At 37.2% G+C, this 27,733-nt stretch overlaps 1 protein-coding gene and 1 long non-coding RNA gene across 2 annotated transcripts in view; both read left to right on the top strand.

The window, feature by feature from the left end:
- Window positions 1-2,534: 2,534 nt before the first annotated feature.
- Window positions 2,535-19,637, top strand: LOC115239835. Its single transcript, XR_003884680.1, has 3 exons — window positions 2,535-3,159; window positions 4,381-4,755; window positions 18,748-19,637. It is a non-coding gene; the product is annotated as an uncharacterized LOC115239835 (long non-coding RNA).
- Window positions 19,638-21,982: 2,345 nt separating this feature from the next.
- The window catches only part of LOC115239834 (phosphatase and actin regulator 2), a 183,399-nt gene continuing 177,648 nt past the window's right edge, over window positions 21,983-27,733 (top strand). The window contains exon 1 of the mRNA XM_029814620.1: window positions 21,983-23,240. Coding sequence (XP_029670480.1) covers window positions 22,931-23,240 — 310 coding nt within the window. The 5' untranslated portion in view covers window positions 21,983-22,930. The remainder of the gene's footprint in view (window positions 23,241-27,733) is intronic.

The raw sequence follows: 27,733 nt of genomic DNA, 5'->3' as shown, positions 1-27,733 counted from the left end.
TTCTGCTTTCCGTTGTTTCTCTGATACGCGTTCGTTTTTGTAAGCCACTACACAACTTTCTCACATATGCTAGCTCATACGCTTATTGTTTATTGTGACGATCATCTACATATATAAATTTTTATCATTTTCTATATCTTTGTAGAGTGCCACTCATATCACATAACATTTTTCTAACAAAGTGTTCTTGAAAAATTATAATCTGCAGTTATTAACAATGCATAAATAATACATAATACATCGGTTTGCGACTTCGACAGACATATCTTGACTGTAGAGCACAAGTTTTAATCTTTTAGCGAATCCAATAACATGTAGAAGCATCGATAATCCGCGGAATTATCAGATTAAGGGCAAACTCCGGCGGAAACGATTTTAATAATTTTGCCAAAATTATATCTAAGAGAGAATCTCCCTCTTTTCGAAAAACTTTCTGGCAATAATTATACAATTGTAAATTAAATTTTATTAAATTTTATAAAATAGAGCTTATATATATAAAATATGATATAATTATTCACAGCAAATGTGAAACTAAAATAGATGGAATAATCATTTTTAAGTTTTTTTGTTCATGTTTTTCAAAGGAAAGCTTTTTTAAACGTATATATATATTTGTTATATTTATTAGAACATAATTAGTGCAATATTGATATTTGATAAATTAACTTCTCTCTCTGTCTGCCCTTGAACGATATATTTTAACATATTCATATATTTTTTAAAACCGTAAATCTATTTTAACCATCGATGAAAAGTTCTCTTTCAAGGTTATTTTCTCCGCCACTGAACTTGGGGAATGGCATCTCGGTACTTCGAAAATCTTTTCCAGCTCGTGAGCATAAAGAGAGAGAGAGGGATCTCTTCCTTCAGTGTTAAAAAAAACTTGCGTCATGAGATTCTCGATGGCGACCAAGGCGCTTGACGCTTCGTCGATCGATTATCGTTATTAGGTTACTGCTAACTAGTGCTTTGAAGTAAATCGTGCGGCCGTGTGTCTTTGCTTCCCACAAAGAATGTCAAGGAATACTCCTATGAGCCTTTTTCCAATCATTGCGTCGCAAACAATGTAACGGCGGTATCAAGGGTCTCCTCCGTTGATAAGCGTTTATTTGAGCAAAGTGCACGGAAACAGATAATGCACAGTCACGTACCGTGAATGGACAAACGTTCATTGAATAGTTAAGATCTCCTGACGCGTTTCCGGTTGCAGAATACGTTGCGTTTTTGCAGCTTTTGTTATTTTATCGAGCTACGGTGGTTGTTCACTTTTTTTCCTCTCTCCCACATGTTGTTCGTTGCCAACGTGTATGTATAACGATGCTTTCGCTGCGTTAAATACTAAAACCGAGATACAGCATTTGTTGATTAATCTTAAATTCAATTAGGTTTTTTCGTTTTATATAAACAGCAAATTCATTGAGAAAAGAATAATGTATTCTTTTGAAGGAATATTTGTTATTTAAAAGCAAGTTTTAATATCTCCATCATAGATGTTGATAAGATATTATAATAAATTATAAATTTACAAGATTATAATAAATCTTTTTTAGTTTTACATTTGCTGTGAATAATTATATCATATTATATATATATATATATATAGGCTCTTTTTTTATAAAAAAGACAATTGAAATGATCTTCGCCCATTTATAAGCTTTTCTGCAGAAAGGTACGGATCATTGATCTCGCAAAAAGAAGTGATTTTTTACACCTTACGGATACTCGACGAGAGATATAACTATTGTCCGATAATTCCTCTGTTGGCGAGCGGGAATCACACTTCCTCTCTCAATCTTCGCTTCGCGTAAGGTCCACAATCTTCTGTTTTTGAGATTTGGCGTTAGTCTGATCACGTAGAGCGTTTCCCGGTCCCCTTTTGCACTGCAGGGGATTCGATCGAATTCCCGAGTGGCTCGGCCACTCGGTAATACTCTACCCCGTGACTCCCGCATATTGACGAAGGGGATTTGCCGAGGAGGTGAATCGCTTGATTGACGGTGGTCTTTCATAATAGAGAATATCGTGAATATTGAATCGTTAAAAGGATCGATATATATATATTTCGACAGACTGAGGACATTGATTTCAATCGACGATTTCACTGCGATACCATTCGATTCGAAAGAATTAAACATAATATTAATAATCGATATCGAAGTATATATAAATTAATAACGTGATAGACGATAAGGCGAGGGATGATTTTACTAATATCGGTTAAGCTCAGTCGGTTAGTCGAAAGGCCATGTTTCTTGGCATCGATCTTGGTAATAAATATATCTACCCCTATCTAGCGAGAAATGACCATCGACTAGATATCCCATGACCTTCCCACTTGGCTCCTCTCGGATGATGGCGGATACTATCACGCGGGTCGTGTAACGCGACTGTAGATGATCGCGGCTGTAAATTATTCTTAGGACGATCGCGGCGATAGTCGGACGACATTCGTTCGGGAGAGCATCGAGGCACGACGCCGTTGGCCGTCGGCGCACAATCCGATCATCTACTGGTCGGCTGATCACAGAAAGAGAGAGAGAGAGAGAGAGAGAGAACGGCTTTCTCGTGAAGGGGATAGTTCATCGCGTTTAAGTGTCGGCAAACGAACGCCGCGCACCAGTGTTAGTGTGTTACCTGAAACGACAGAAGCTTAGCAAGGCGTGGTACCGTCAGCACGTTTCAGTACAATGTAAACACGAAGGCCAGGTCGCGGACTCCAGTGTACTCGGCACCGCTGACGGGAACGGCCACGCGCGAATTCCAGCTGACCTCTTCGTCGCGCGATACGTCATCGACCTCGATTATCAAAATAGCGAATTCTCGCGGTCGAAATTTGATTCTGATAAATCGTGCTCTTTCGGAATAACGTGAATCTCGAATGACTTGGAAATTTCACGAACTTTTGCCGCCGTTTGCTGATGTCGAGGACTTTAAGAATTCTGCGAGTTAAAACGTGCTCTTGAAGTTGACAGACTTTGGAAGTTAGCTGAGTGTTAACGGACGTGTGAAACTCACAGAATTGATAACATTAACTTTGCAAATATTGAAAATCGTACACTTGAATATGTTTTTAATGTTTGAATATTACATTTTTAAATGGGATTTAAAAATTCATTTAAAATTTAGATAAAGAGACAGAGAGACTTTTAATTACTGGTATAGTATTTTTTTTGAAATGTTGACCGTTCGTTTAGTGTTACTTTTTTAATTTATACTTGTGAATCCAATACAAGTAAATCTTCATTTTTAATACACATTAAATCGCTCAAGCGAATCGTTTGTCAACCTGTGAATGTGACACATATGCTGATTAGATAAGATTATCGTGAATAATCTCGCGCGAGATAAACATGAATCGTCTAAATGACGGATATTAGTACCGAGGAAACAATCAAAGGATCAACACGCTTTAACTTTTTACTATAAATGGTACTATACTAAAGTGTTCGTGATAAAAATATTTGATCGTTGACAAGACGAGTCGTTCGAATATTCAAAATGTGTGAATGAAAGTAACTTGAATAGTTGAAATTATCGAGCTTGCATGACTTTGATTTTCACGAATGAATCTACGATACGAAATTTGTATTCAGTCAGTAGCTTATATCAACAGATATCGTTAATAGGAAATGTTATTTAGCTTGAACATAGAGAGAAACCTACAGTTGTAGCTTGTATTTATTCGTCTGGTTTAACATACATAACGTTGATCGCGATTGCTAAAATTGAATTTGCGTGGAACATGTTGCGTAAATTTGCGCGTATCGCTAAGTCTTTAAATGTCATTACGCCAACACGTAATTTCGTAGCGACCAAACTCGCGAATTGATGAAACGCGGTCGCAGACGGTTTGTAATTAAAGAAACAACTACTGGCGAGTTGCTAGCGTAAATATCCCTGCGGTCGCGCCCAGAGTGTATTTGTCCGGTCTGCGGAGGGTGTGTCTTTCATGTGCAGGCTAGTTGTTAACCACGACTGAGGGGACGCATTCCGTGTTGACCCCTTATGGGGATAAAGTTAACATCGGGGTGCGTTTTGCTGGCAAAGTAATGGCAGCCGTGCACGACACACACGAACGTCTGTCTTGTCTTCGGATGATGATGAAACGGTTTAAAGCTTTCTCTTTCTAAAATAAATTGCGAGCTTACGTAAATATGAAAAACAAAATGGAAACGAAATTGAATATTGAAATAGTATTGAAATTAATTGAATCAGTGTCAGTGAAAAAAAATTTTTAATTTTTTAGTTATTTATAACAGTTGCACAAAATTGAAGAAATAAGTTTATTTTAAATAATGTGTCAACAATGTACCTGCCAAGTATTATTTTATAGATCTTTTTTATCTTCTGAATAATTTAGAATTATTTGTTTCTTAGATAAAATATCGAGATAATAAAGATAAACAATTATAAGTGATAGAAAACGAGCATACAAATAGATTGAATTAAATCGGAGCGCTAAGTTTTGTGCCAGAAGTGCAAACTTGCTTTCTTAACGTTAGAACAGTTGTAGAAAGACTTACGAACCTTCACATAAATTTGTTTCTGCGTGTCGCAAGCTGCAAGGCACGCAAGAAGTTGATAACTTTGTCTCAAAAACTTTAGTGACATTGGGGATTTGCGAGGAAAAATGGTGTGTCTGTGGAATTCTCTGTGAGATAATGTAAATAGGTGCATATTGCGTGAGCTATTGTTGCGTGTCTTCTACATATTACGCAATGAGCTTGTGGCGGTTTGGACCTTTCAAGGATGGTATGTTCATTTTGTATCATATATTGCATATAGTTTATTAACTACTCCGTTTATTATAAGTATATAAAGTAAAATTTACTTACAATTAGTATTTAATGTCTCATTTCTAACTTTACATTATTTTAAGCATTTTTTTATCGATATTTATTTATTTTTTATTTATTTGTATTTATTTTTTATTTATTCGTATTTATTTTTTATTTATCCGTATTTATTTTTTATTTATTTGTATTTATTTTTTATTTATTCGTTTATGTGTTTCCTTGTTTTTATATTCTAATTATAGTGCTTCTCCATTCACGCGCGAGATAATTTACAATAATACTTTATTGTAATAATATTTGCGAGCAAAAATTGACAATTGTTATGGATAAAAGATAAGTTTATGCGATGTGTTATATTAATTGAGAATAAAAAGCACGGAATTCATTGCGCTTAATTAAACATTCGAACGTTACATATATACTCGGACGGGCGGAAAAAAATTGATCGTCGATATTCTACGTGACTAACGGAATAAAAACTCTTCTATACACATATGTGTATCACAATGATAAACTTTGCTTGCGCGATGGAATTTATTGTTACTTGCATAGACGTGCAACAAATATTATAGTATATATTTTCACCCAATCTTTTGTGAAAATGTTCACCCACGATGCGTGACTACGGTGGGAAGCTCACGGACTTTCTTGAAAATGATAATGAGATATGTGCATTTACATAGTAAAGTTAAAGAACTTAAATGGTTGTGCTAGCACGTCTCTCAGTTGCTGGAAGGGATAAATCACAGTCATTAAAAAATTTTATTTTTCTTTAGTAATAGATAGTAAAATCATCTTACATTTAAAAACTTTTTAAACTTCTATCTGTGCTTTTCCTGTTTGAATGAAGAAATTTTTTTCATGATTTATTATCAATTTGTACGACTAAAAAACAAAATTTTTGAAAAACAAATTTTTTGAGAAAAATTAATATCTGCAATATTATAATCTTATGAACATAAATGATTTTGACGTTCAAATTTTTTTTATGTAATGAAATTTCCACATACGTATTTTTTAAAGCAACATACTTTTTATTTTAATTGACTTTTTATTTTATTCATGCATCAGATGTTTATTAAAATATATAATATAATATACGCAAATCTACAAATTTGTGGCTTTGTTGGGAAGTACTCAATTCACCGCGTTAATAGATAAATTGCATATATAGTTTGCATAGCTCATCTCGACATCTCGTTTCCAAAACATTTCCGACCGGAGCACTTCATCTAAATAAAGAGCATATCTTGTACGTCGACTTGGCAACGAACGACAATGGACATTTAGGTCATCGATTGCTCTCGAGAAAAGCAGTGTCCTTTTCCAGGAGCCCCTATACGATCTTGTGAATAAATTCTGAGTAATTCTTAATGTCAATGTTTAATATAACTACTACAGAATTACTTAATATAACTATTACAGAATTAATAGTACTACTACAGAATTATTTTAACTATTTATAATAATTTATTATATAAAAACATACATAATTAAACTCGCAAAGAGAGAGAGAAAGAAATGTATGTCATAAGCGATTCCGTTTCAACGTTATAGCTTATATCAATTATACGAAATTTTCAGCGTAATAAAGTTTCATTTCGATAATGGCTATCTGGTAATCCGACCAAACAAGATTCTAACTTAAACACGATTTAAACCTCGAACAATCAAGTTTGTTGTAATAAGATTTTATCGTAGTAGTAAAAAAGGCACTGCAATTTTAGTTACTTTCATTTGCTTCCATTTGAAATAGAAAATCTTTGTCGATCAATTGATTACAAAAATGTATTCAAAGTTTAACTTATATCACATAAATACTTTTGGAAATATAATTTAAAATATAAAATGCACAAAATAACAGCTTACAAATATATATCTTATTAAAATGTTTGATATTTCAAAAAAATTAATATATCCATCTCTCTTTCTTTCGCGTTATTGCATAATTATTATTGATTGACGAAGGGTTATTTCTCGTAGCAATAGAAATTCATTCTGTGGTGCATTACAATTAATTCCAACCCCGTAATTTTTAATCGCGATGTATGAGATTGTGTTACTTTTCGATGAGGCGTTTTATTTTTTCAAATGATTCCCTGCTCTGTGCTTCGACGCGTTCTGATGTTGCAAAAGGCTTGAGGGAAGGGTTCCATGTTCGAGAGCGTCCCCGGGAGAGTAGCTGACATTGCACGTCTCATTGTTATGTAACCGTTGTTGTATTCCATAAAAAATCATTCTTCTTTCACCCTCCGCATCTGACATTTCGAGTCTTCTACCTTCGTCACTCTGAACGATCGTATGGTTTCGTTGTAAAACACCTTTCGTCCTTTCACTATCTAACTCAGCTTTGCTATCGCAAACGAGAAACGTATGCAACAGAAAGATGCGCGCATATAGAGTCAGATACGAGCAGCAGAATCGAGCACTCGACGAAAACCGAGACGATGTTTGTCGTTTAAAGTGCTACTCTCGAGAGTTTCTTGTGCGGGTTTAGATACGGATGCTATGACATACTCAACAGCTTCGATGGATCTTTACCTTCCCAGCTTCTTACTAGCTAGTGATTCATGTGTGATTTCGCCGTGATGGAAATTTGAAGAATACCGTTTTTCTCGGAAATATAGCATAGTTTTCTGCGTTGACGTATTAATTATGTATAAGAATAAGATATAAATGTATTCTTTTTTTATTAAAAAATAATATACATATAAATGATATTTAAATATTATTTATATTTCTTATGTTACATACATATGTGATTATCTCGAAATTGTGGATATCTTAATTTTATATTCTCAGCGAATTTTTTACATAACTCAGCAAAAAGTATGAAATGTACTTCAAGCATACATTCAATGGAATATCATGGCATTAAGACCTCCAGATAAAATTTATAGAAGGTCGGTTCGGAAATTTGAAGAATACCGTTTTTCTCGGAAATATAGCATAGTTTTCTGCGGTGTCGTATTAATTATGTATAAGATGTAAATGTATTCTCTTTTTATTAAAAAATAATATGTTCAGGTTTTATGATTTCTGTTTGGACGATTTAATGAGCACGGTTTAACCTCGTGCACATAAATTTCTCCCTTAATCCCGATTTCATGTAGATACTTACCTTTATCGGATCATCGTCACCATTTATCAGAATTTTCAGCGGCACTATTTTGTCCAGAATGTTCCAGCATGCATTATGAAAGCGTCTCTGAAACAGACGTCGCACTATCGCTCGCATGCTTACTTCATTTTCATCTCGGCCACGTAACAAGCAGTTGTAAAAACACAGTACTTTCGTGTCTTTTCATTGCCTTCTATCAGCAAATTGAGGTTTGTCGCGAAAAGTAGGTAGAAATGCTAAGGAAAATAAGCTACTTACTTATTTTTCCTTGCTGTCTCTTCTTTCTTTGCTCTGACTTTTATATTTCTCTATTCTCCGCTGATCGCGAAAGTTTCGTTGACACAATCGGGTAAGAAGCGTTTGCGGATGAAAGCTTTCGAAAAAAAGCGTGATAAGAGCGGAGCATATCGCGCCCAGAGAGCGCACGGTTATTGAATAAGGCAAGAAATGCTGCAGGAACGCGACGTCGAAAAACTCGATGAGCCACCACCAACGTTATCGCCATCATCATTGATGGGGGGGTCGATCGGCTTTGTCTCGCTTTTTTTCGCAAGAGCTCACGCCACCCACCAACTCATCGCACCGTTCATCGATTTTCTCGATGGCTCCGAGCACTCTCGATATAGTGACGGTAATACATCGTAAACTCGCACGAAGCGCACGCGGAAATTGGTAAACAGACTTTGCGGAAACCGGCCAGTCGTCGCTCGCGAAAACGACAGTCGTGAAAAAATAATTTCGCGCGCGACAAAAAAAAAGAAAAGTTTCTCTCGATACGAGATAGCGTGACGAAGGTGCAATAAAAATTGTCACGAAATACGACGGTCGTAAAAAAATAATGGCAGCGGAGAGCATCTTTCTGCGCTTATTCAAGCTCGCATTGCGCGACTGATAAAATAGATACGTTGAAAAGGAACTCTGTTTTCGCTCATAAAATATCAATGACGCGCGTTCCCATGAAAATGCTCGCGCGAATATCCGCGTAATTTCGATCTTATGATGATGCGCGATAGTTCGTCTCATTAGGATAGCCCTTGACAAAATAATTACGTGTACAAAGTTTCATAACGCTTATTATGATACATCTTGAAAATTTCCTTTGCTTAGACTTAGAAAGGATATTTGCCATTGACAGGGGAGGCAAGATTATTTCGCTATAAGCTGTAATATATTGTTCGCGAAACTATTTCAATAACAGCTTCATGCGCTTTCAGCCGGAGACAGCTTTGCTACCGCATCGTCTTGTGTATTTGTAAGTTTTCCATCCGTCGTAAAAAATTTTATAACCTACGAGATATGACAATATGATTAAATTTCTAATAAACGAAGATTTACTGTTCAAAGAAAAATAAGCATTATTTCTCGCTTCTCACGTAAATCAAAATTCAAATTTCAACCAATGAGTTTATGTATAAGCATAAAAGAGCTCGTGTGTAATTATATTCTGCTCGTTATAATAATTGTCGTAGTCATATACATTGCTGTGTGGAATGAGAAACGAAGCGATGACAACCAGAATATTATGTCGCGTAATCAGTGCGTGAAGATATGCTTTCGTAAGTATAATGGATGTGAAAGATAAATTTGGGGAGTGATGTCTCTTATGTGGAAATTGCTGAAAGTACCCGGCATCAAAATGGAAATTCTAGACTACCGTAAATGCGCGACAATGTGACGTTTCATATCTGTTTCACTCCATTACATGCTAACAATGAAGTTTGCTTTGTTCGGCGAATGCAAATGCATTTCTCTTTTGATGACACCTATGCTCTTACTGCACTTTTTCAAGCGATAGCAAATGGGAAATAACGTTACTTCCGCCTAGTTTGACTCTTTGAGCGAATTTCTCTCGCTACTCTCCATCTATATATCTGTCAAATACGGTTATGGTCTAATTAGATTTTCAGTATCAAATGAGATAATTCGTCTCTTTAATAATCGAGCACAAGTGCTTTGTAAAAGTATTTTACAAATTACATTAAGAGATTTTGAGATTTTCTTATAATGAATTATAAGTATGAAATCGATCGCTCTTCTCCCTACGAATGTGTGTGTGTGTGTGTGTGTGTGTGTGAGACTCTTTGAATTATCCGGAAAAATTTAAATCTGCAAAAAAATTTGCAAGAAAGATCTCTTCATAGATATAAATTGCGTCTAATTACTCTGATACGTGTTTCATATGCAGTCGCTTTGTCTGCGGATAACTCGTCCACGCGACGGTTCTGCAAAAGGCAGAGCAATACGGAACTAGCCATTGATAATCACAGTAATATACTGCGAACGATAATGCTCTTGTGGCACTCGAGCTGCGATATAACGATCGATATTAATGAAGAGCAGCTTCGCGTGCGGCAGATTAGATATCTTGCGATTCTAATCGCCTTTAATGAGTCAGTGTCGCAGAAATTTGTTACGGTTACGCCGGTCTCGGGATAGAAATACGCGTAAAAACAGAATGTTGTTCCGAAATGAATTTTGAGAGAAAAATCAATATTCAGAATATTACCGATAATTTATTTAAAGCCTTTTTTTGCATGTTAGTGGTTTTTATTTTTATAATTTTAATACCACAGTTTAATATAATATATATTTTCGTTGAAATAAAAGTTATTTAAATTTATTCGAAAATTTATTAGTTTATATTTTTGATCTTTTATTTTCTTTTAAAACTCGTTAATTATTAGAAGAGAATAAGTGAGAGAAAGATATATATAAATATTTTTATTGTTTTGAATATTATGAAAAAATTCCGTTTTTTCTCAGCTTTTCTGATAATATCTTCGATTTAAGGAAAATACACGACTTCTGAAATATTCTCTACAATATAAACGTTGAAAGCGTTGGTTACGTCGACAGGGAAGAATGCGTCTGACGGCGAGGATAATTCCTGTCACTCCGACACATTTTCCCTGCGCGTCAGTTTCGCGTTTATTGCAGAAATTTATCCCGGAAAAATGCAGAAAACGACGAGCTGCTCGTATAACGTGCGCGAAATGCGGTACACTTTATTCTTCCGAAAGCACATTTTCGCCATCCTGTTCGCGAAAACTGCGGTGATATAACTGGAGGTTGAGGGGCCGTGATACGCGCCATTGATTCGGGCGCGAGATGGGTGTTCGCGAAACAGTTTCCGTGCAAGCGGATGCATCATCTCCTCCGTCGCGCTGCGGAGACTATCTCTTAATCCCCCATCCCTTAATCATCCCAGCGTTAGCGACATCGTGACCCATGTTAATTAATAATCGACGAAGAAAGGATATTATCCGTTCCGCGATTGCTCATCCCAGTAGAAGTTACTGTAGTTTTCCGATCGGCGACCGGAAACGTTTCTGACTACGATGCTACATTCACAATGATATCTGAGAAAGGAAATACGATTGCTCCCGGCTATGAAGTCCAATTGCTCTATTATGCTCTCCGCCGTGGAAAATATTATATTACATTCGCGGAATCCGTAGATTATTTGGTCTTATCTAGGTCTTTGCATTCGAATTGAGATGTTATGTGTGTGCGCATATAAATTGATATATTTATGAATCTTGTTTTATTACGGTTTTCTGTTTGCCATATTTGGATTTTTCCATCTTTATACTCAAAGTACAAACAAGCAAATGATGCGAGATGCGAGTAAAATTCTTGACTCGACGAGTGATTCTCTCAAGAATTCGAGAATAAATCTCTCTCCTCTCCTTTTTACTAATTTTAAAATAAATGGATTCATGTTGGATTGTGCATGGTAACGTATGTGTGTAGTATAATTTCCATGGTAGCAGCGAGGCAAACATCATGCAAAATAAATCTGAAAATGTATCTAGTACAGCAACTTGTGCTCATTTTACTGACTTCGAGAAGCGAATCGTTGTCGTATAATTGCGAAACTCTACGGATCCGTGAGAAGTTTGTGCTTCACCGTGTCACTTCTCCGATGCAAGATCTTCTGCATCCGACTCGTTGGAAAATTTCTTCGATATAGGAAAGCAAACACGCACGCGACGCAACTCGCTCTTAAAAGCCCGGGAACTACCTAGGCAAAAAAGAGAGAGGAGGGGAAAAAGAAGGATGAATCTCATCGACCCGCGAAAAATCAATATCGCGCACGTGCTACCTTCTCGAACACGTAGATCCGTCCTTTACGGTGCATTCTGCAGGAAAATCTCGTTGCATTCGCCGCGGTTATTTGTAGAATTCAATGTGCATTGATGCGAAGTGCTCTCAGGAGTCCGCAGCGTTTCCCTCGAAATTCTATCGTATATTTACGCTGCAGAAACCGTCGGGACGCTGACTCTTCTTATAATTCTATCTCACATTCTTATATATCCATGGCCGTTGGCGGTGTCTTTTTTAAGAGACATCTTTTTACCCGTTTCATAAAATGCAACCTCAAACCCGCAGCTAAACAATATTTTAAATATCTTTAGCTAATGAGTACCGAAACATATTCTTTCTATTATGATTTGTTATCTTATTTTTATATTAAAAATAATTTATATTGTGAAAAATATAAAAATCTGTAATAGAACTAATTTATTACGAAAAGTGAAAAATCTAGTTTTTCATTGCCATTGTTTTAAATGAAATCGGTTATCATTGTTAATTAGTTAATTATGATGAACAAAATAAAAATAGAATAAGAAATTACGCTTTAGAGAAATTGAAAAATTCGAGATTTAATAAGACGAGAGCAAAGCGACAACTCGCTTCTCTCCTAAGACATCGCGGCTAGCGTTAATGTATGACTCATATAATGTGTAGTGCGTTCTGCAATTATTTCTCTTCTTGATTCGACGTATTGAAACCGGTATGTAATGGCGTTCCAATAATAACTGAGCAATTTGTCGAAGAATGCGTGGCAGAACGAAGAAAACGCTCGGAAAGGATAAATCGGTAAAAAAAGCGTGTAATTTTCTATTTGTACATCGAGCAACTCGTAGAAATTAGCGTCGTATCTTCCCCTCGCTTTATTGCAGGGAGGAATAGCTATGAAGAAAGGAAGAAGAGACAGATTAATTGATTTAATCTTCATTGATCTCCACTACGCGCGAAATCGGATTAATAAATCCGAAACTGCGTTCCGATGATCGATGCAGAAAATTTATTAAAAATTATTTTTCATATGCTATACATATTTCAACATATTTTCATATGTACATATATGATTTTGTTTCTATATGTATACAATATTATATTTAAAAGGTAGTATATATAGAAGAAAAAAATACTTTTGCTTTTAATTATTTTTCTATCTAAACGTATTCTTTATATATAACACGGACTTCTGATTTAGATAAGATGATGACAGAAATACTTTTTTTTACTATTATTTGAGAGAATTTCGCGATCTTATCTTATTCGACGCATATTCAGTTCGGGAATCTGATGTAGATCATCGCGAACCGCCCTGTCCTGGTTTTGTAGCATTGCGAGGCTTCGTAAACCACCTTCGTGAAACTCGTGGAATTCCCAGATGACGAGAACGTCATCCGAAGAATTTCCTCGCGGTGTTCTCCGGCGAGGTTCTACGTTAAGAACAGAAAAGCTGCAACGTGTCGGTAAAGCCGATATCCCGATTTTCCACGTGGTCTTTAAGGAAATTTAATCTTCTTTGTCGGAGAATAATAAAATAGTTGCGAAAGCCGAGCCATTCGTCATATGGGACTATCATTTAATTCGTTTTTTAATTGGAAATATAGATGCAAAATCGGTTTGATTTTTCAAAGTATTTAAACAAACTTGAAAAATTTAAGACATTTAAATAAATTTTATTTCGATAGCTGTTTCTTTAAATAATCTTAATATTTTCATATTTTCTTTCTTTCTTTTTTGCAATTCTTCGCGGAATAATGTCTCTTACAAGATATAAAACATTGCAATACTGATTGTGCGTCGCGAATAAATCAAGAAGGGAATGTTGAAGGGATGGTTCTCGCTCGAAGCAAATACCTGTTTGATTTAAAAATATATGCATTGTTTCTCTCTTACATGCAGTCCACATCAGTTTTTAAGCGTGGTTGATTTCAAGCTCAATATTTGCGGCGGATACGCAAAAAACTGATCCGTCCCCATAACACGCCGAGCGCGGGATAAATCAAGCGTATTATTATGGAGGGTGCTATTAATTTTACTGCATTGACGTTGTTCCACGTGCGAGTCATAAACGCGAGGGACGCCTTGCTGATACATGACCACAATTCGAGCGACGTGCGATGTCCCGATAACACTGGACAATAAAATGATATATTCGTCCATGAATAAAAATCACCGATTAATTTCAACAAATCTGTGGATATATTTTTTCTATTATCTATAGCTTTGACGTAGGGGATCAAATTTTACTCTTAACACTGCGAAATGCGAAGGAAATATCTAAAATATATGTCGCACACGTTATGATAAAAATATAATTTTTTTTTTTTTAATATAACAATTTATATGAGTGTGTGTGTGAATTGATAAAACCTTGAAAAATTCTATGGAAAAAATTAACGTACAATGTACAATATATGAGAGAAACGAGAAACGCATTTAAAATTCGCAAAGTCAATAGTTATCGAGACTCGGTGAAACGTTGATTAAGATTGATATCATTGAAAAAGAGTTGAACACGGACGGGGAAGAAAGAGTGAAACACCGAGCTTGCTGGAGAAATAAAGAAATTAATGGACCAGCACGGTTTTCATCATTCGCGGTTGCAATTTGTAACCAAGAATGTCGTTACGATTACTCGCGATAATCTCCCGTGTACCGAATCGGCAAACTTGTCGTTGCGAATAAAATACAGCTGGACCGTGATAAATGCGACGCATTGCAGTCTATCAATTACTGTCACGTGCAAACATCTCAGTTGCAAAAATGTACGATTTGTCGCCCAACTAATCCGTATAACGTAGTGACGAATATTTTATATGTTCTATTGTTTATTACATGCAAATTTTTATCAAATCTGCAAAGAGAGGTTTCACATGTGACAGCGGATATGTTAATAACGAAACTTTTACGGTCTAAAAGATCCAATAATTTCGCTCTACCGCAATCATTTCCGTCGAAATCGTAACTACTAATAGAGGAAGGCAGGCTGAATCTACACGGTAATAAGGAAAGCAATCTCTTATACTTTGCCTGTCGTTCTCACCCTCCCCTGCCATTAATTTCCCGTCATTATCGCCCTGAACAACATCTTATCCAGACGGTTAGCTAACAACCTGATAGGCGTGCGACAAACTTGGTTATCCTAAATTTCTCACGCGAGACTTTTTGCGTTCCTTTAAATTTACATCGGTCTATGCAATTTTGTATATTATCTTATCATATTTTTAATATTTTATAATCGTTCTTTCATATTATTCAATTGAATGTTTGAATTGAAAAATCTTGAAAAAATATATTATAATAATATTTATAATTATCATATAATTATAATCATCAATATTTATAATTATAATTGATGATTATAATTATTTATAATTATAATCATCAATATATTTTCTAGTAAATTGTGACAAGTTATTGTTTTTAACAAGAATGTTTCTAACAAGATATTTTGAATAAAATGAATCGTGACTTTTCTTTTGTCGTTTACTTGTTCGTTAATTATTGTAATTCTGGGATTATATTTGGCAAGTAGCCACGTATTTTACACGCTATGTAGTGCGTTTAGTAGCCGGTGTATTCTCGGCGTTGTTCATGGTAAAGCATACTTGGTTCAACCTAACAGAAAGATGGGTAAACGCAAACCACTACCTTGTGCTTGCGCACGCATGCCGCCTTTCTCTTTCTATCGTATGTATCTCCTTTGAAGATTATTATTCTGCGTCTTCTTCCCTATGAGAAGATGCGGTTCACCTTTAAAGGTAGAGAAAAAAGAAGAAGTGGCATCATCCACCTCGATGCGAGTAAATTCATCTTGCAAAGAGACTAAAGTATGCCAACATTTTTTTCTTTTATATTTTGATTAATACTTGTAATGAGTCTTACATAATTTCATGACGCAGGTATATTTTCAAAGAAAGAAAGTTTCAATATTGCACAAAAAAATTTATATTGTAATCTAAATAAATCTTTGCTCATATTGCTTAATCTAACATTATGCTAAACTTAAATTTTACATATTAATTTTTGAATAAAGATTAATTATTTGTGTTTTTTATGGAATTGAAATTGGTTGTCATTTCTAAAATTTACCGATATTGGCTTTAATATCGCGGAAAAGAAATTACATTGCGGCGAAATCTGCACTAATAACCCACGAGTGTTGCGTGTTGTGCAAGCGGTAAATCGTTCAAAGTGGCCATTCTCCGTGCGCGATTTCGGGAAAGGACTTCTCTCGCTTATGAACGATATTTTCGTCTGGCGTGTAATTCGCACAACTGTTCGTGTCTCGTAAGTAGCTGTATTTAGTATAGGGGAGCGCGAAAGTACGCGTCGGACCGCATAAATGCTCGACCGCCAGCTGCTCGAGACGCCTCTCTCTGATGCACTGTCACTTTGCTTTAATTATACGTCTCAGCCATTTAATGGTAAATTGTCTTATAATTCGGGTCAGCTGAGAGTCATTCTTTATTGCAATTGAAATACGTTTAAATGGACGGCTGCGAGGAATCCTCGGAACTTCGTATTGAATCGCGTGTAGACAATTGTCAAGATTAATCCTTATGGATCTCTTAATATTTCTTGTTTGATTAATAAATCGTTATGTGCGTTGAAGATTTTTCCAAAGATCTCTCTGTGCATCCGGCGGAGCATTTTTTAAGTGCGGAACATAAAGTCGTTCGCCGACAGATTGTTATTTTTTAGAAATATGTAGATTGACCTTAATTTATAGCGATCGATGAGACGGGTCAGAGGACAGTTTATATAGCTCGCTTAACTTTGCGAGCGGACCTTTGCCATCGCGCCGGCGAGAGACCGAGAGTTCTTTGACCGCTGAACTGCGATACAATGCAACATTTTGCGTCGCAGTATTGACCTGTTGATACATACTAAATAAATCGATAAATTTTATGCAAGTGTTCAATCGAAAAGATAATATATGTATATATATATATCTCCGAAATGAGATATATTAAAAAAAAAATGGTATAACCGGATGTGTATTTATAATCTGTTCTATTTCTGGCTGTATCATTTATATGAAAATAATGATATATAATACGACGGCGAAATTTGAAAGAGAAATGCGTGGTACGTAAAGAGTTTCATAAGAGAAAAAAAATTAATGTCCGCATTAATGTCTCAGCAGAACATCCGCCGTGCATACATTCTGTTTTTTGCACAATCCAGAGTTCTTTGACCGCTGAACTGCGATACAATGCAACATTTTGCGTCGCAGTATTGACCTGTTGATACATACTAAATAAATCGATAAATTTTATGCAAGTGTTCAATCGAAAAGATAATATATGTATATATATATATCTCCGAAATGAGATATATTAAAAAAAAAATGGTATAACCGGATGTGTATTTATAATCTGTTCTATTTCTGGCTGTATCATTTATATGAAAATAATGATATATAATACGACGGCGAAATTTGAAAGAGAAATGCGTGGTACGTAAAAAGAGTTTCATAAGAGAAAAAAAATAAATGTCCGCATTAATGTCTCAGCAGAACACCCGCCGTGCATACATTCTGTTTTTTGCACAATCCTTGTAATGTGTATAATAACTAATAATTTCTAAATAAGCTATTCTTATATACCATTAGCAATATGCATAGATTAAATGTGTACAAGGTTTACGTTCGCGATATCTCGCGGTTACGTAAGACGCATCGCGGATGAAGCGAGATGATGCGATTTGAAGCGAGAACAGGTCCGATATCGCATTTACATATAAATTTGCGAGTTTTTGTTTTGTAATTATTTATACGAACGCGTAACTCATTACGTTTAATTAAAAAGAACTGTGTTCTGTTAAGAGGTAATTTGATTTAATAGCGAAGACATTCATATGATAATTTCTTGGAATGGGGTTCAAAAGTATTCTTGCGTATAATACATAAGTATTATACGTTGCAGTGCATGTTTCGCACATTTAAAAAGATCCAATAATTTGATAATATTTACGATCCTTAACGATTCAAATATACAGATTCATGGATCGATTGCATGTTACTCAAAGATTGTATCTCTTACTATTGATTACTGACGTGCATCCGCATGTAGCGCGCATACTTTCTAACCGAGCGACCTTCGCAAAATCGATACTCTCGTTCCGTTCTCCGCGTGCGAAATATTTCTCATATCTCAAGCCTTAGTTGTGACAGACTGCGCCGAAAGGAGCGGTAGAGATCCGCGAGTCGGTTTAAATTAGCGAGTCTAGACGTCTCGGAAATACCACGTGGTCACACTACATCCGCCGTCTGACAATTCGAATATTCGCGCCTCCGCCCACCGTTTTCAATCAAAAAATCCGTCTGGATCCTCGCAATGCGACTCGACAGTCTGCAAAAATAAAGCTTAGCCCACACCATGTGCGATCTACAACCATACATGAAATAAATAAAAAAGTACAACTTGTGCACAGTAATCTCGATTTATCGCTCACTAACAATAGCTTTTACGACAGCGAGTTTTGTCTAGTCTTTTAAGTTTAATGCTTAAAAAATTCAATTTTCAGTTTAGATATAATTTATCAGCAAAATTTTTTATCGAAATATCTTTAATTTATTATTATTATTCGTGATTAATAAACAGCGAATTAATTGAGAGTTTCCACAAATGCATTTAATTTACATAAGAATTATCTTTATATTTACATCGTGAATTAATATTCCACGCGTTTGGAAGGAAAAAGATTCAGCAACAAAATTTTATTTTTCTGTTTCAGGTATGTATTTCAAAATAAATTAGAGAGGGAGAGAGATCCTTTATGTGGTTCGTCTGATTTAGTCGGTCATCATTCCTCGGTGTCTTATTGTAAGTTATATAACATACATTTAAAATTATCACCTCGTAAAAAATAGCTGTAGCCTCATTGTCGGCGTATTTATTCATTTAAATTACGGCGAATGCACTATGTTCGCGTCATCCTTCCCTGTTTCACCAATCCATCGCTTCGTACTTGCCACACCCACGATTGTCATCTCGATTCCTAGACTTACGCATGACTTACGCACATACGTGTGCTCATTTAAGAAAGCGCGTGGAATTGATAAAATCATCTGATATGAATAGCAACTTTCGCTTGCCATTCGTTGTAGCTCGTAACTACAAACATGATACAATGATTGAGATTACAGGCAGAGAAAAGAGAGAATTTAACATTTTTTAATTATGGGATTATAACGACTGCATTCTCATATATTATTTTATAATGCTATAGGGAAAAAGTCCGCTCGTAATCTCTAAATTAATATCAAATTTAAATAAAAAGGTCTTTGAAAAGCGAAAAACATGAAATTTTGAAGACGCATATTTATTTACATGTGTCAATACATCAACATTCCATTCTACTTAAGATAAATAATCATACAATTGTAGTGTCTTAGCAAAGTATCGATACTCAGATAAACAGATCTCTGACGTGAAATAAATCCCGAAGTTAAGAGCATAAAAGATAAATACGCGAGGTTTGAGATATAATTCAAACTTTTTAAAATATATCTAATTAAATTAAAAAAAAAGAAAGAATAATTTACAATCTCTTTAATTAAATTAAAAAAAAAAGAAAGAATAATTTACAATCTCCCTCGCGCACCCACGTGCACAGTTATAACTCCTCGGTCTTTTTACAACGCGTTTACATTTTGTACAACTTAAATTGTGAAACGGATCGCTCTGATCTAACAATAAGAAATTTTTTCACACGGTTATAATCGTCAATGTCCGCGTGTGTAACGCGAGGAAGCGCTCGGAGGACAAGCCGGCGATAAACGTTAATTGGAGAAGAGAGTTACAACGAATAGGGTATATACGCCTCTTCCGCCACCGCCAGCAGCAGTCGGCTACCGCCGTCCCGTCGCCGCGAGATGACGCTGCGATCGGCATGGCCGCTCTCAGTCCTCGTGAGTCTCGCTCGGTGTGTGTTTCGTGGCGCGGTCGTCGTCGCCGTTACCCGTCGTTCTCCATCGCTTCGACCGCTTGTTTTCGCACGTCGGTCGTCCGCGCACGTTCGCAATTAATTAATTCCGTTCGCGAATCCGTCCCGCCCGACACCCGCGACCGACGGGCCGTATCATCCGTCGCCGTTCCTCTACCGCCTAACTATATCCGTCTCCCTCGCTCTCGCGCCAACAGGAGGAAGAAGCAGCAGCGACAGCGGCGGCATTCAGTGAGTTTGTGCCGTACGCACGTATCCGTGTGTATATCAGTGTGCGTGACAGTGCGTTGTGTATACCGACGTCGTCGGCGTCGGCGTCATCGTCATCGACGACGAAGAGGATCGCTGGAATCTCCCTTGTGTTCTCGGTCGGCCATCTCTCCGTCTCCACAACGTGTCTTTCTTTCTCTCCGTTTAAATTCTCCTCCTCGATCCTCTCTTCCCCCGTTTACTCTCTTCCCGCGATAACCTTACCTTACCCTTAACTCTGTCGCGTTACAAAATCGGAGTACTACGCGCCGCTCCCGTGTGTTTACGATCGTTGCGTCCTCTTATCGCCGTCTCGCTCTCCTCTCACCTGCACTCCTGGCGCGGACAGGTGTCCCGTGGAAGCAGCCGGAGGTGAGCCGACGCCTGTATGTGCTCTCTGTGATATAACGTCGGGCCTACCCGCGCCTCGACGCTTCTTTCCGAATCCTGCCGAGAAAAACGAGCCCTCCACTGCCCGAATCGTCCTCGTCGACGATTATCAGAGTACGTACGTATCACACACGCATTTATACGCGTACATTTTGCGTCGATCGTGTGTGAGAGCACGGGAGAAAAGAAAATTTTTACGCGTGTATAACGAATCACAACACGCCCTAGTATCGCCGATTTGTCCTTGAAGGTTAGTCGGTCGTTCGGCTCGTGAATGGACCTTACGTAGTATTCTTTTTCTGCTCCGAATTCCGACGTATATTTTTCCTTGTATCTCGTGTTTATTATTTAATAAATAAGAAAATGCACGTCCCAAAATTGTTTCTTAGGAAAACGTGACTCGACCGAGTGACGATCGATGTACGAAAGTGAGTGTTTCTAATGGTAGGTATTTCTACAATCTCTCGTTAGTGTGAATGATAGGTGATGGAGCGTGGTTAATTATCTGTTAAATATCGCAGGAAATGTCGCGAGGCGCGACAAAAAGAACCTATATACACGAAGAGAATAAATCTTTTCTCTTGTTTATCGAAGTGATTTATTTTTGTTGGAGTATCTTTCTAAATTAGTATGGGGGAATGATTAATTAATTAAATGTGATAGAGTATGACGTAGAATTGCTCGCGTAAACAGGATCCAGGAAACAACAAGAGTATTTACGAAACGCTATACAATGCGACGTATTGCGTAACGTTAAGCTTTATTTAAATTTATTTCGAAGATAATGCAACAGAGAAATGGAACATTCCTCGTGCAATCATGCAAGAGAATGGTATATATTACGTTAACATAAACAGCGATATCGCTAAAAATGAATCGATTTTTATTCTTACACATGCGCCGAATAAAGTTATTATTTTATTTTATCGCGTTTTCATTAACGCGTTCAATCAGTTTATCCTTCGAAATAATTTTATCGTTCATAAATCTGGCCGTAAATCGCGCCGAAGTAATTAAATATCGATGGCCGGCGTTTCATATCGCACGGAAAGCAGCAGCTTCGATATCCTTCAGTGATGGAACGATTCTACCAATTGCCGAATGCCTCAGAAAATTCATTCACATTCATGTCGAATTATGCGAAAAATTTTTTTCTACCTTAATCTCAAAAAATTCTCGAGTGAAATACAGATTCGATTCCGATTTCAATTAATTATAAATGCATTTATACAGTCGGATTGATTAATCTCTCACACACGTCGATTATATATTCATCATATTAAATTAATAATTACATTTAACGTTTGAAAATTAGCAAGAAATTATATTAAATTATTCCAAATTTTTTATAAAAATTTATCTATTTAACGAGATCGCGAAATCGGATTTATCGTTTTTCACGTAAATCAGATCATATCTTTGTTATATTTTTTCCGATACATTTTTGAGAGAAAATCGTTTAGTCCGCCGTTCGTTGTATAATCGTCGGGTGCTCGCGAGTGAACACAATGCACGCCATTCATGACGATCGGGCAGTGGCTCTGGTAGTTAACTTTTCCTTATTCGCTGATGCGCAGGGACGCGACTCTCCTCCAGTCATCAACGTCCGCCAGTCGCTCTCGCGGTTCTCCTCCGAGTGCGAGTAATTTTCCATAGTGTGTGCCAATCGCGTGGAATTCCGTTGTAAATAGCCAGTGACTCTCCGTGAAGCCGGGGTCCCGGCACAGACGATGATTTTTCGTCTATCTTGGTTCCCGCTAAAGTGCTCAGTGCCATCATCTCGATAGAATAACGAAGTCATTCCCGCACCGAAAAGGAATTTCCGTCTGCAAGTTAATTGGTCCGACGTCAACAATAGAGCGATAACGAAGAGCTTCATGCGCTCGATGTAATAAACGCCGCTCACGAGATCACGTTCAATTGACAAGTGTCATAGAGATTCTGAAAACACATCTGTTGGGATAATAGCGTGACGATCAGATGCCCGTTAGTCTACGGAGTGATCGAGAATTCCCGATAGAGCTTGTCGAAAACGACTATCGTACGTGATCTCGAGACGATCGTCTCGTCGTCGTCGGGGGATCGCGCTTTCGAGCACGTGGCCGCCGCGCGCGAATCTCACCGTCGAGCCGTGGAGCCGCGAACGAGAAGTGTCGAACGAGGACGACGCGAGTCGCTGCCGCCGCCGAACTCTCGAGCAGGTGAACACCGGGATGCGCGCCGCGTCGACAGGGCCCACCCGGTAGCTCCGTTGCCGGCTCTCGTAGCGATCCTCAGGCCTTGGCGCCGGAAGAGACGGGGTCGCTGCAAGGATCGGGCTTCGAGCACCGCGATGTCTATACGCGTGAGCGGCGTCTACCTGGTGCCCACCAGTCCGGGCGCCACCGACAACGGCGGCAACGACAAGAGCGTGGACCATCATCATCAGCAGCAGCAGCAGCACCATCATCACCATCATCATCATTCGACGAAAACGGTGACGATCGTGACGGCGCCGCAGCGCAGCAATAGTCTGGATTACCTCAACTTTGAGGAGAAGCGACAGATCATCGCGTCGTCCTTGTCGCTGAGCGATTTCCTGGCGCATGGACCGGCAGCAGCCGCGGCCGCCGCCAAGGAAGTAGCAGCGAATACGGTGATAGGTGAGTCATTAAACATGTGATTCCTCCTGTCATGAAAAATTGCGCGACTATCCGCGCCGTGAAAACTGTGCACGTGGGTTTGACAATATGGGAGAAAAAAAATTATACATGTCGATTGACGTATAATATTAAACGTCAAATATATAATCATTAAATATGTAATCAAATTTGTCAGACTTTTAAAAGATTCATAATCTTAGAAAATTTTATTACGATAAAATCTCTTGCGATTATGATTACCAACAAGATTTTTTTCAAGCAATCAAGTAATTTAAATAATGTAATGAACAATTTAATAGCGACTTCCGCGTTTGACGCGAATCGCGATAAAAGATGTTGCAACGTAAAAAGATATTAGTAGTTATGATGATACGAGAGTCTTTCTCTATTGGATCGGTTACTTCGTATATCTACCTGGATAGATTGAATACGAACAATCGGACGATGCATTCTTCTCGGTCGATCCGGTTCTATGGTATTCTACTATACAGAGCGTGAATATTCTCATTTATCTACGACAGTCATGTCTGCCACGTTTTATTCTGTCTACTTGCGATGATATTGGAAATAATTATCGCGTCAGTGCGGTAAGCATTTTACCGCATTGTATTTATTTTTTGATGAATATACATGATCTCGATATATTTCAATATTATTGCATTTTTTTTTAATAAATAAGTTTTACCGTATAACGATAGACTGCCCCAAAATTATATTTACTTTCAAATATTTTATCATAATTTGTGAAACAATTTTTTTTTTCTGACAAATTCTAATATTTACGATCAAAGAATTTAATCTTTTCTCAGTATATTATAAATTATTTATTCTTGAATTGGAATGGAATTTTATCAATAGAAACGCGAGACTCGTAAAAGTTGTGAAACGCAAAGTGCTCACTGCTAATGAACTTCAAAGTGAATTTTATCGCTTATTTAATTGATTCTTATGCGAGCGTGCATTTCGGCTCTTGATGCCAACTACATTAAATAAACTAACAAGTTGGGCGGCGTAAATATTGCCTCGTAAATGCAAATCCCGGTAGAGAGAGAGAGAGAGAGAGAGAGAGAGAGAGAGAGAGAGAAAAAGAGAGAGTTTTGTCGCCGGAAGAGTTAGTTAATGAGTGACGATGACATCCACCGCGTTTCGATTATTCGAACAATAATCGCCGGCGATTCATTTTCATCGATGACGGTTGCGTGATTTACGAGCGGTTGAGAATCGACGGACACCGCCTCTCGGTCGACGCGATTAGCAAGGCAGCAGCGGTGAATCGAGATAATCGACACAGCGAAGGGTAACGTCGACAGGTAAGCTAGAAAGGATGGTGGTAGAGGGGGATGGCAAGGACGGGTGAAGGGAAAGACGAAGACGAAACGCGCGTGCGACTTGTGTATACGCAAGGTAAAGAATCACATCGTCGTTTCACTTGGATTCCGAGTCAAGGAACTCCGGTAGCAAACGCGAAAGAGGCACGACTTGTAAACAAACCCCGCGTGCGTGGACTGCGTGCGTGCGTGCGTGCGTGCGTGCGTGCGGTGCGTCGACCACTGTCTACACGGTGTCCCGAACGACGAAGTCAATACTGCTAGCGAGACGAGCGTTAGTCCTGCGCGACGGAGATAGTTTTTCCTCGAACATCCAGTATACTTGGGGAATTTTCCGAGTCTTCTTTCACTTGTCGAGCCTACCTGGACTTCTCGTCTATCGCGGTCGGGTATCGTGCGAGGTCGTCGGTCGTTGTGCGAAGAAAGGGACAAAGGGAGGCGGTGCACCATGGCGCCGGTAGTCCTGCTTTTCCTGTCTCTCTCCTCTTCCTCGTGCGTGCGAGGTTATTACACGGCCCTTTATTATCTCATGGAAGTAACGTTTTAAACGTAGCTCTTTGGGAAACACGGGAAATTGCGTGGATAGCAAGGGAGGATAGACAGCAAAGGAGAATGGATAGTTAAATATGGAAATTATACATAGTTTTACTGTATTTTCAGTATATGCGACGCGTTCTTTTTTTTATCGCAGTATAAAATATTATCACATACGCGTATAAAAGTATCAATTACATAGCCACTAATGTTCTCGTTATTACTTGTACAACGTAATTGCTTGCGATTCGCATTGTGCTTTTACATTACGTCACGCAGGAAGCTAACAGCAATAAATCTCTGTCTTAACTGTTTTAATATTTCAATTTGTAATACGAGTCTCTTACGCACGGATATTGCTGTAGACGTGTAGACGATAAGAAAGGCGTGTGATCTCTTCCGACCGGAACTGTCATATCAAATATTATCGCGCGGTTTCGAGATTAATATTTGCTCTGTCTATTAAATGAGATAATTAATCGATAACGAAGGTAAAGTTTCGCGATTTTCATATCAGTATGTGATTAATCGCTCGATGATGTTAATACGATTATACAATGGGAGCCTGCGTAATCGTATTTCACGAACAGTTGATCGAAATGATATAATAACATTTTAGTTGCATTCTTTCCCCGTGCAATTTTATATAAAAAGAATAATAATAAAAAAAAGTAATAAGATAACTTTGATTAAAATATAATATGCCAATTCAAATCTTAATTATAAATAAAATTCGTCTCTTTCGCGAAGAGGTTTTCAAGATTTTATTTTATACTTTACTTTGTTGTTTTTCTCTCGATCGGATTTTAATAACGCGCGGATTTTTCCGGCATGATAGGTACGCGCTTAAGATTTTTTATCTTCTTTTGCTTTTCCACCGAGAATTTTCTCGAGGAAGTACCGCGCTTATATTGCGTTGTAGCTGAATCACGTACTCCCGTTTGTGATGATCAATCATCCTCAATACACGATTACAACTACATAAAGAATCGACTCCGAAATATTAGTTTCGTCTACAGTTTTACTATATCCAAACATATTGTAGAATAAATTTTCCACGTAAATATTATACGCAGAGAGCATGGACGTTCATCTCAATTGCTAAATATTGTTTTTCAACAGCAGACTAAATTTTTTTCTGTATAATTAATCGATGTTAGAAGTTAAAAAAACAAATCGTGCAGCAAATGCAATTAATGGAGGGAGTTTCGACATTGGCGAAACCAGTATTTAGCTCACCGCCATCACGAAACCGCTTCATTAACAGGCTACGAAACAATAAATACGCCAGATGCGTTACGCAACGCGTGTGATCGTCCATGCTCGAGCGAACGGGAGAAAAAGCATGGTTGATGCAGTAATGGGTGCAGAATGCAGACGTAATATGGCAACGTCGCGCGGAAATCATTCATTGAGTAGAGAGCCGCTCTTGGTCGGTCGACGACTGGCCGACCAGCTCGGATAAGAACAACGGAACTTTGGCGGCGAAGGGTTCTCCAATGTTGACAAGAGGCCCGAGTTCGTCAAATCCGATGTCTGCGATGCGTCTTAAGGATCGGGAAGTCAACCCTAAATCCCCATTAATCCTTATCCAAGCACGCGAATCTGTTGCGCTTCTCATGCGATTTAAACTCTCTCTCTCTCTCTCTTTCTCTCTCACTCCCTCTCTAAAGTTGACTTTTCAGAAATATATTTCTAGTTTTATTAGATTTTATTTTCAGTTGTTAATAATCAAGACAAATACATTTATGTAAATTTAACGTACTCAAATTTATATTATAAATTGAATACACGTCGATATATATTGTGAGAGCAACTAAAATAATAGTTGCTCTTTTTTAAGTATCCTCGTTTTCCTTTTCCTTATTAGTCTGAGCGATTGAATAAATTTGTTTGTTATGTAATTAGATACATTCTACTTTATCTCTCCGTTTACGCGAGGTTTATTACTTCCCAGCTAATCTTTACTTATTTGAAATTAAAATAAAACAACATTTACTTATTTAAATAATGTTCTTTATTTAACTCTGTCAGACATGGTCTTATTACTTGGTAATAAGACTCGTGTAAACAACGTAAATTTGGTACGAGGTATATATAAACATGTAAGCTTTTTTTTCTTACATCTTTGTTATAATTTCCCTCGAGTCAAGGTAAAGGCAGAGAGAAATTTCCTCGTTTAATCCACAACTATATATACCAGGTAAAATGTTAATTATTCCACAGAAATAAGAGCTCTCTCGTTTCTTATCTAGTCCTAACTGCTCTTATAGAACATCTTTTAATCTATTTTATTAAAGTTTTACACTCTCTCTCTTTTTCTCGAAAATAAGAAATTTATATTTAGTTATCTTCATATAATTTATCTTCACTTATTTTTAATTAATTTTAATTAATAGTATATATCTTCGTTAACGATAAAAATTAAAGGCAAACTTGATATAAAAGGACTGTGTGAGTGTAGGAAATAAAAATTATATGTATAAAAAGCATCTCTCTCAAAATAATATTACATATTTTCTAGTAATATCAATATTAAAAAGTTTTTTAGCGACGCTGCAAAATTAAAATGTCTCTAAAATAAATAAAAATATTTTTGCTTGATCATTACCGTAGGAAAAAATACATTCA

The sequence above is a fragment of the Formica exsecta genome, unplaced genomic scaffold (genome assembly GCF_003651465.1).
Source record: "Formica exsecta isolate Colony F162 unplaced genomic scaffold, ASM365146v1 scaffold395, whole genome shotgun sequence".
In the NCBI taxonomy this organism is placed as follows: Eukaryota; Metazoa; Arthropoda; class Insecta; order Hymenoptera; family Formicidae; genus Formica; species Formica exsecta.
The sequence above is the reverse complement of the archived record's forward strand: the minus strand, read 5'-3'. Positions and strand labels throughout refer to the sequence as shown.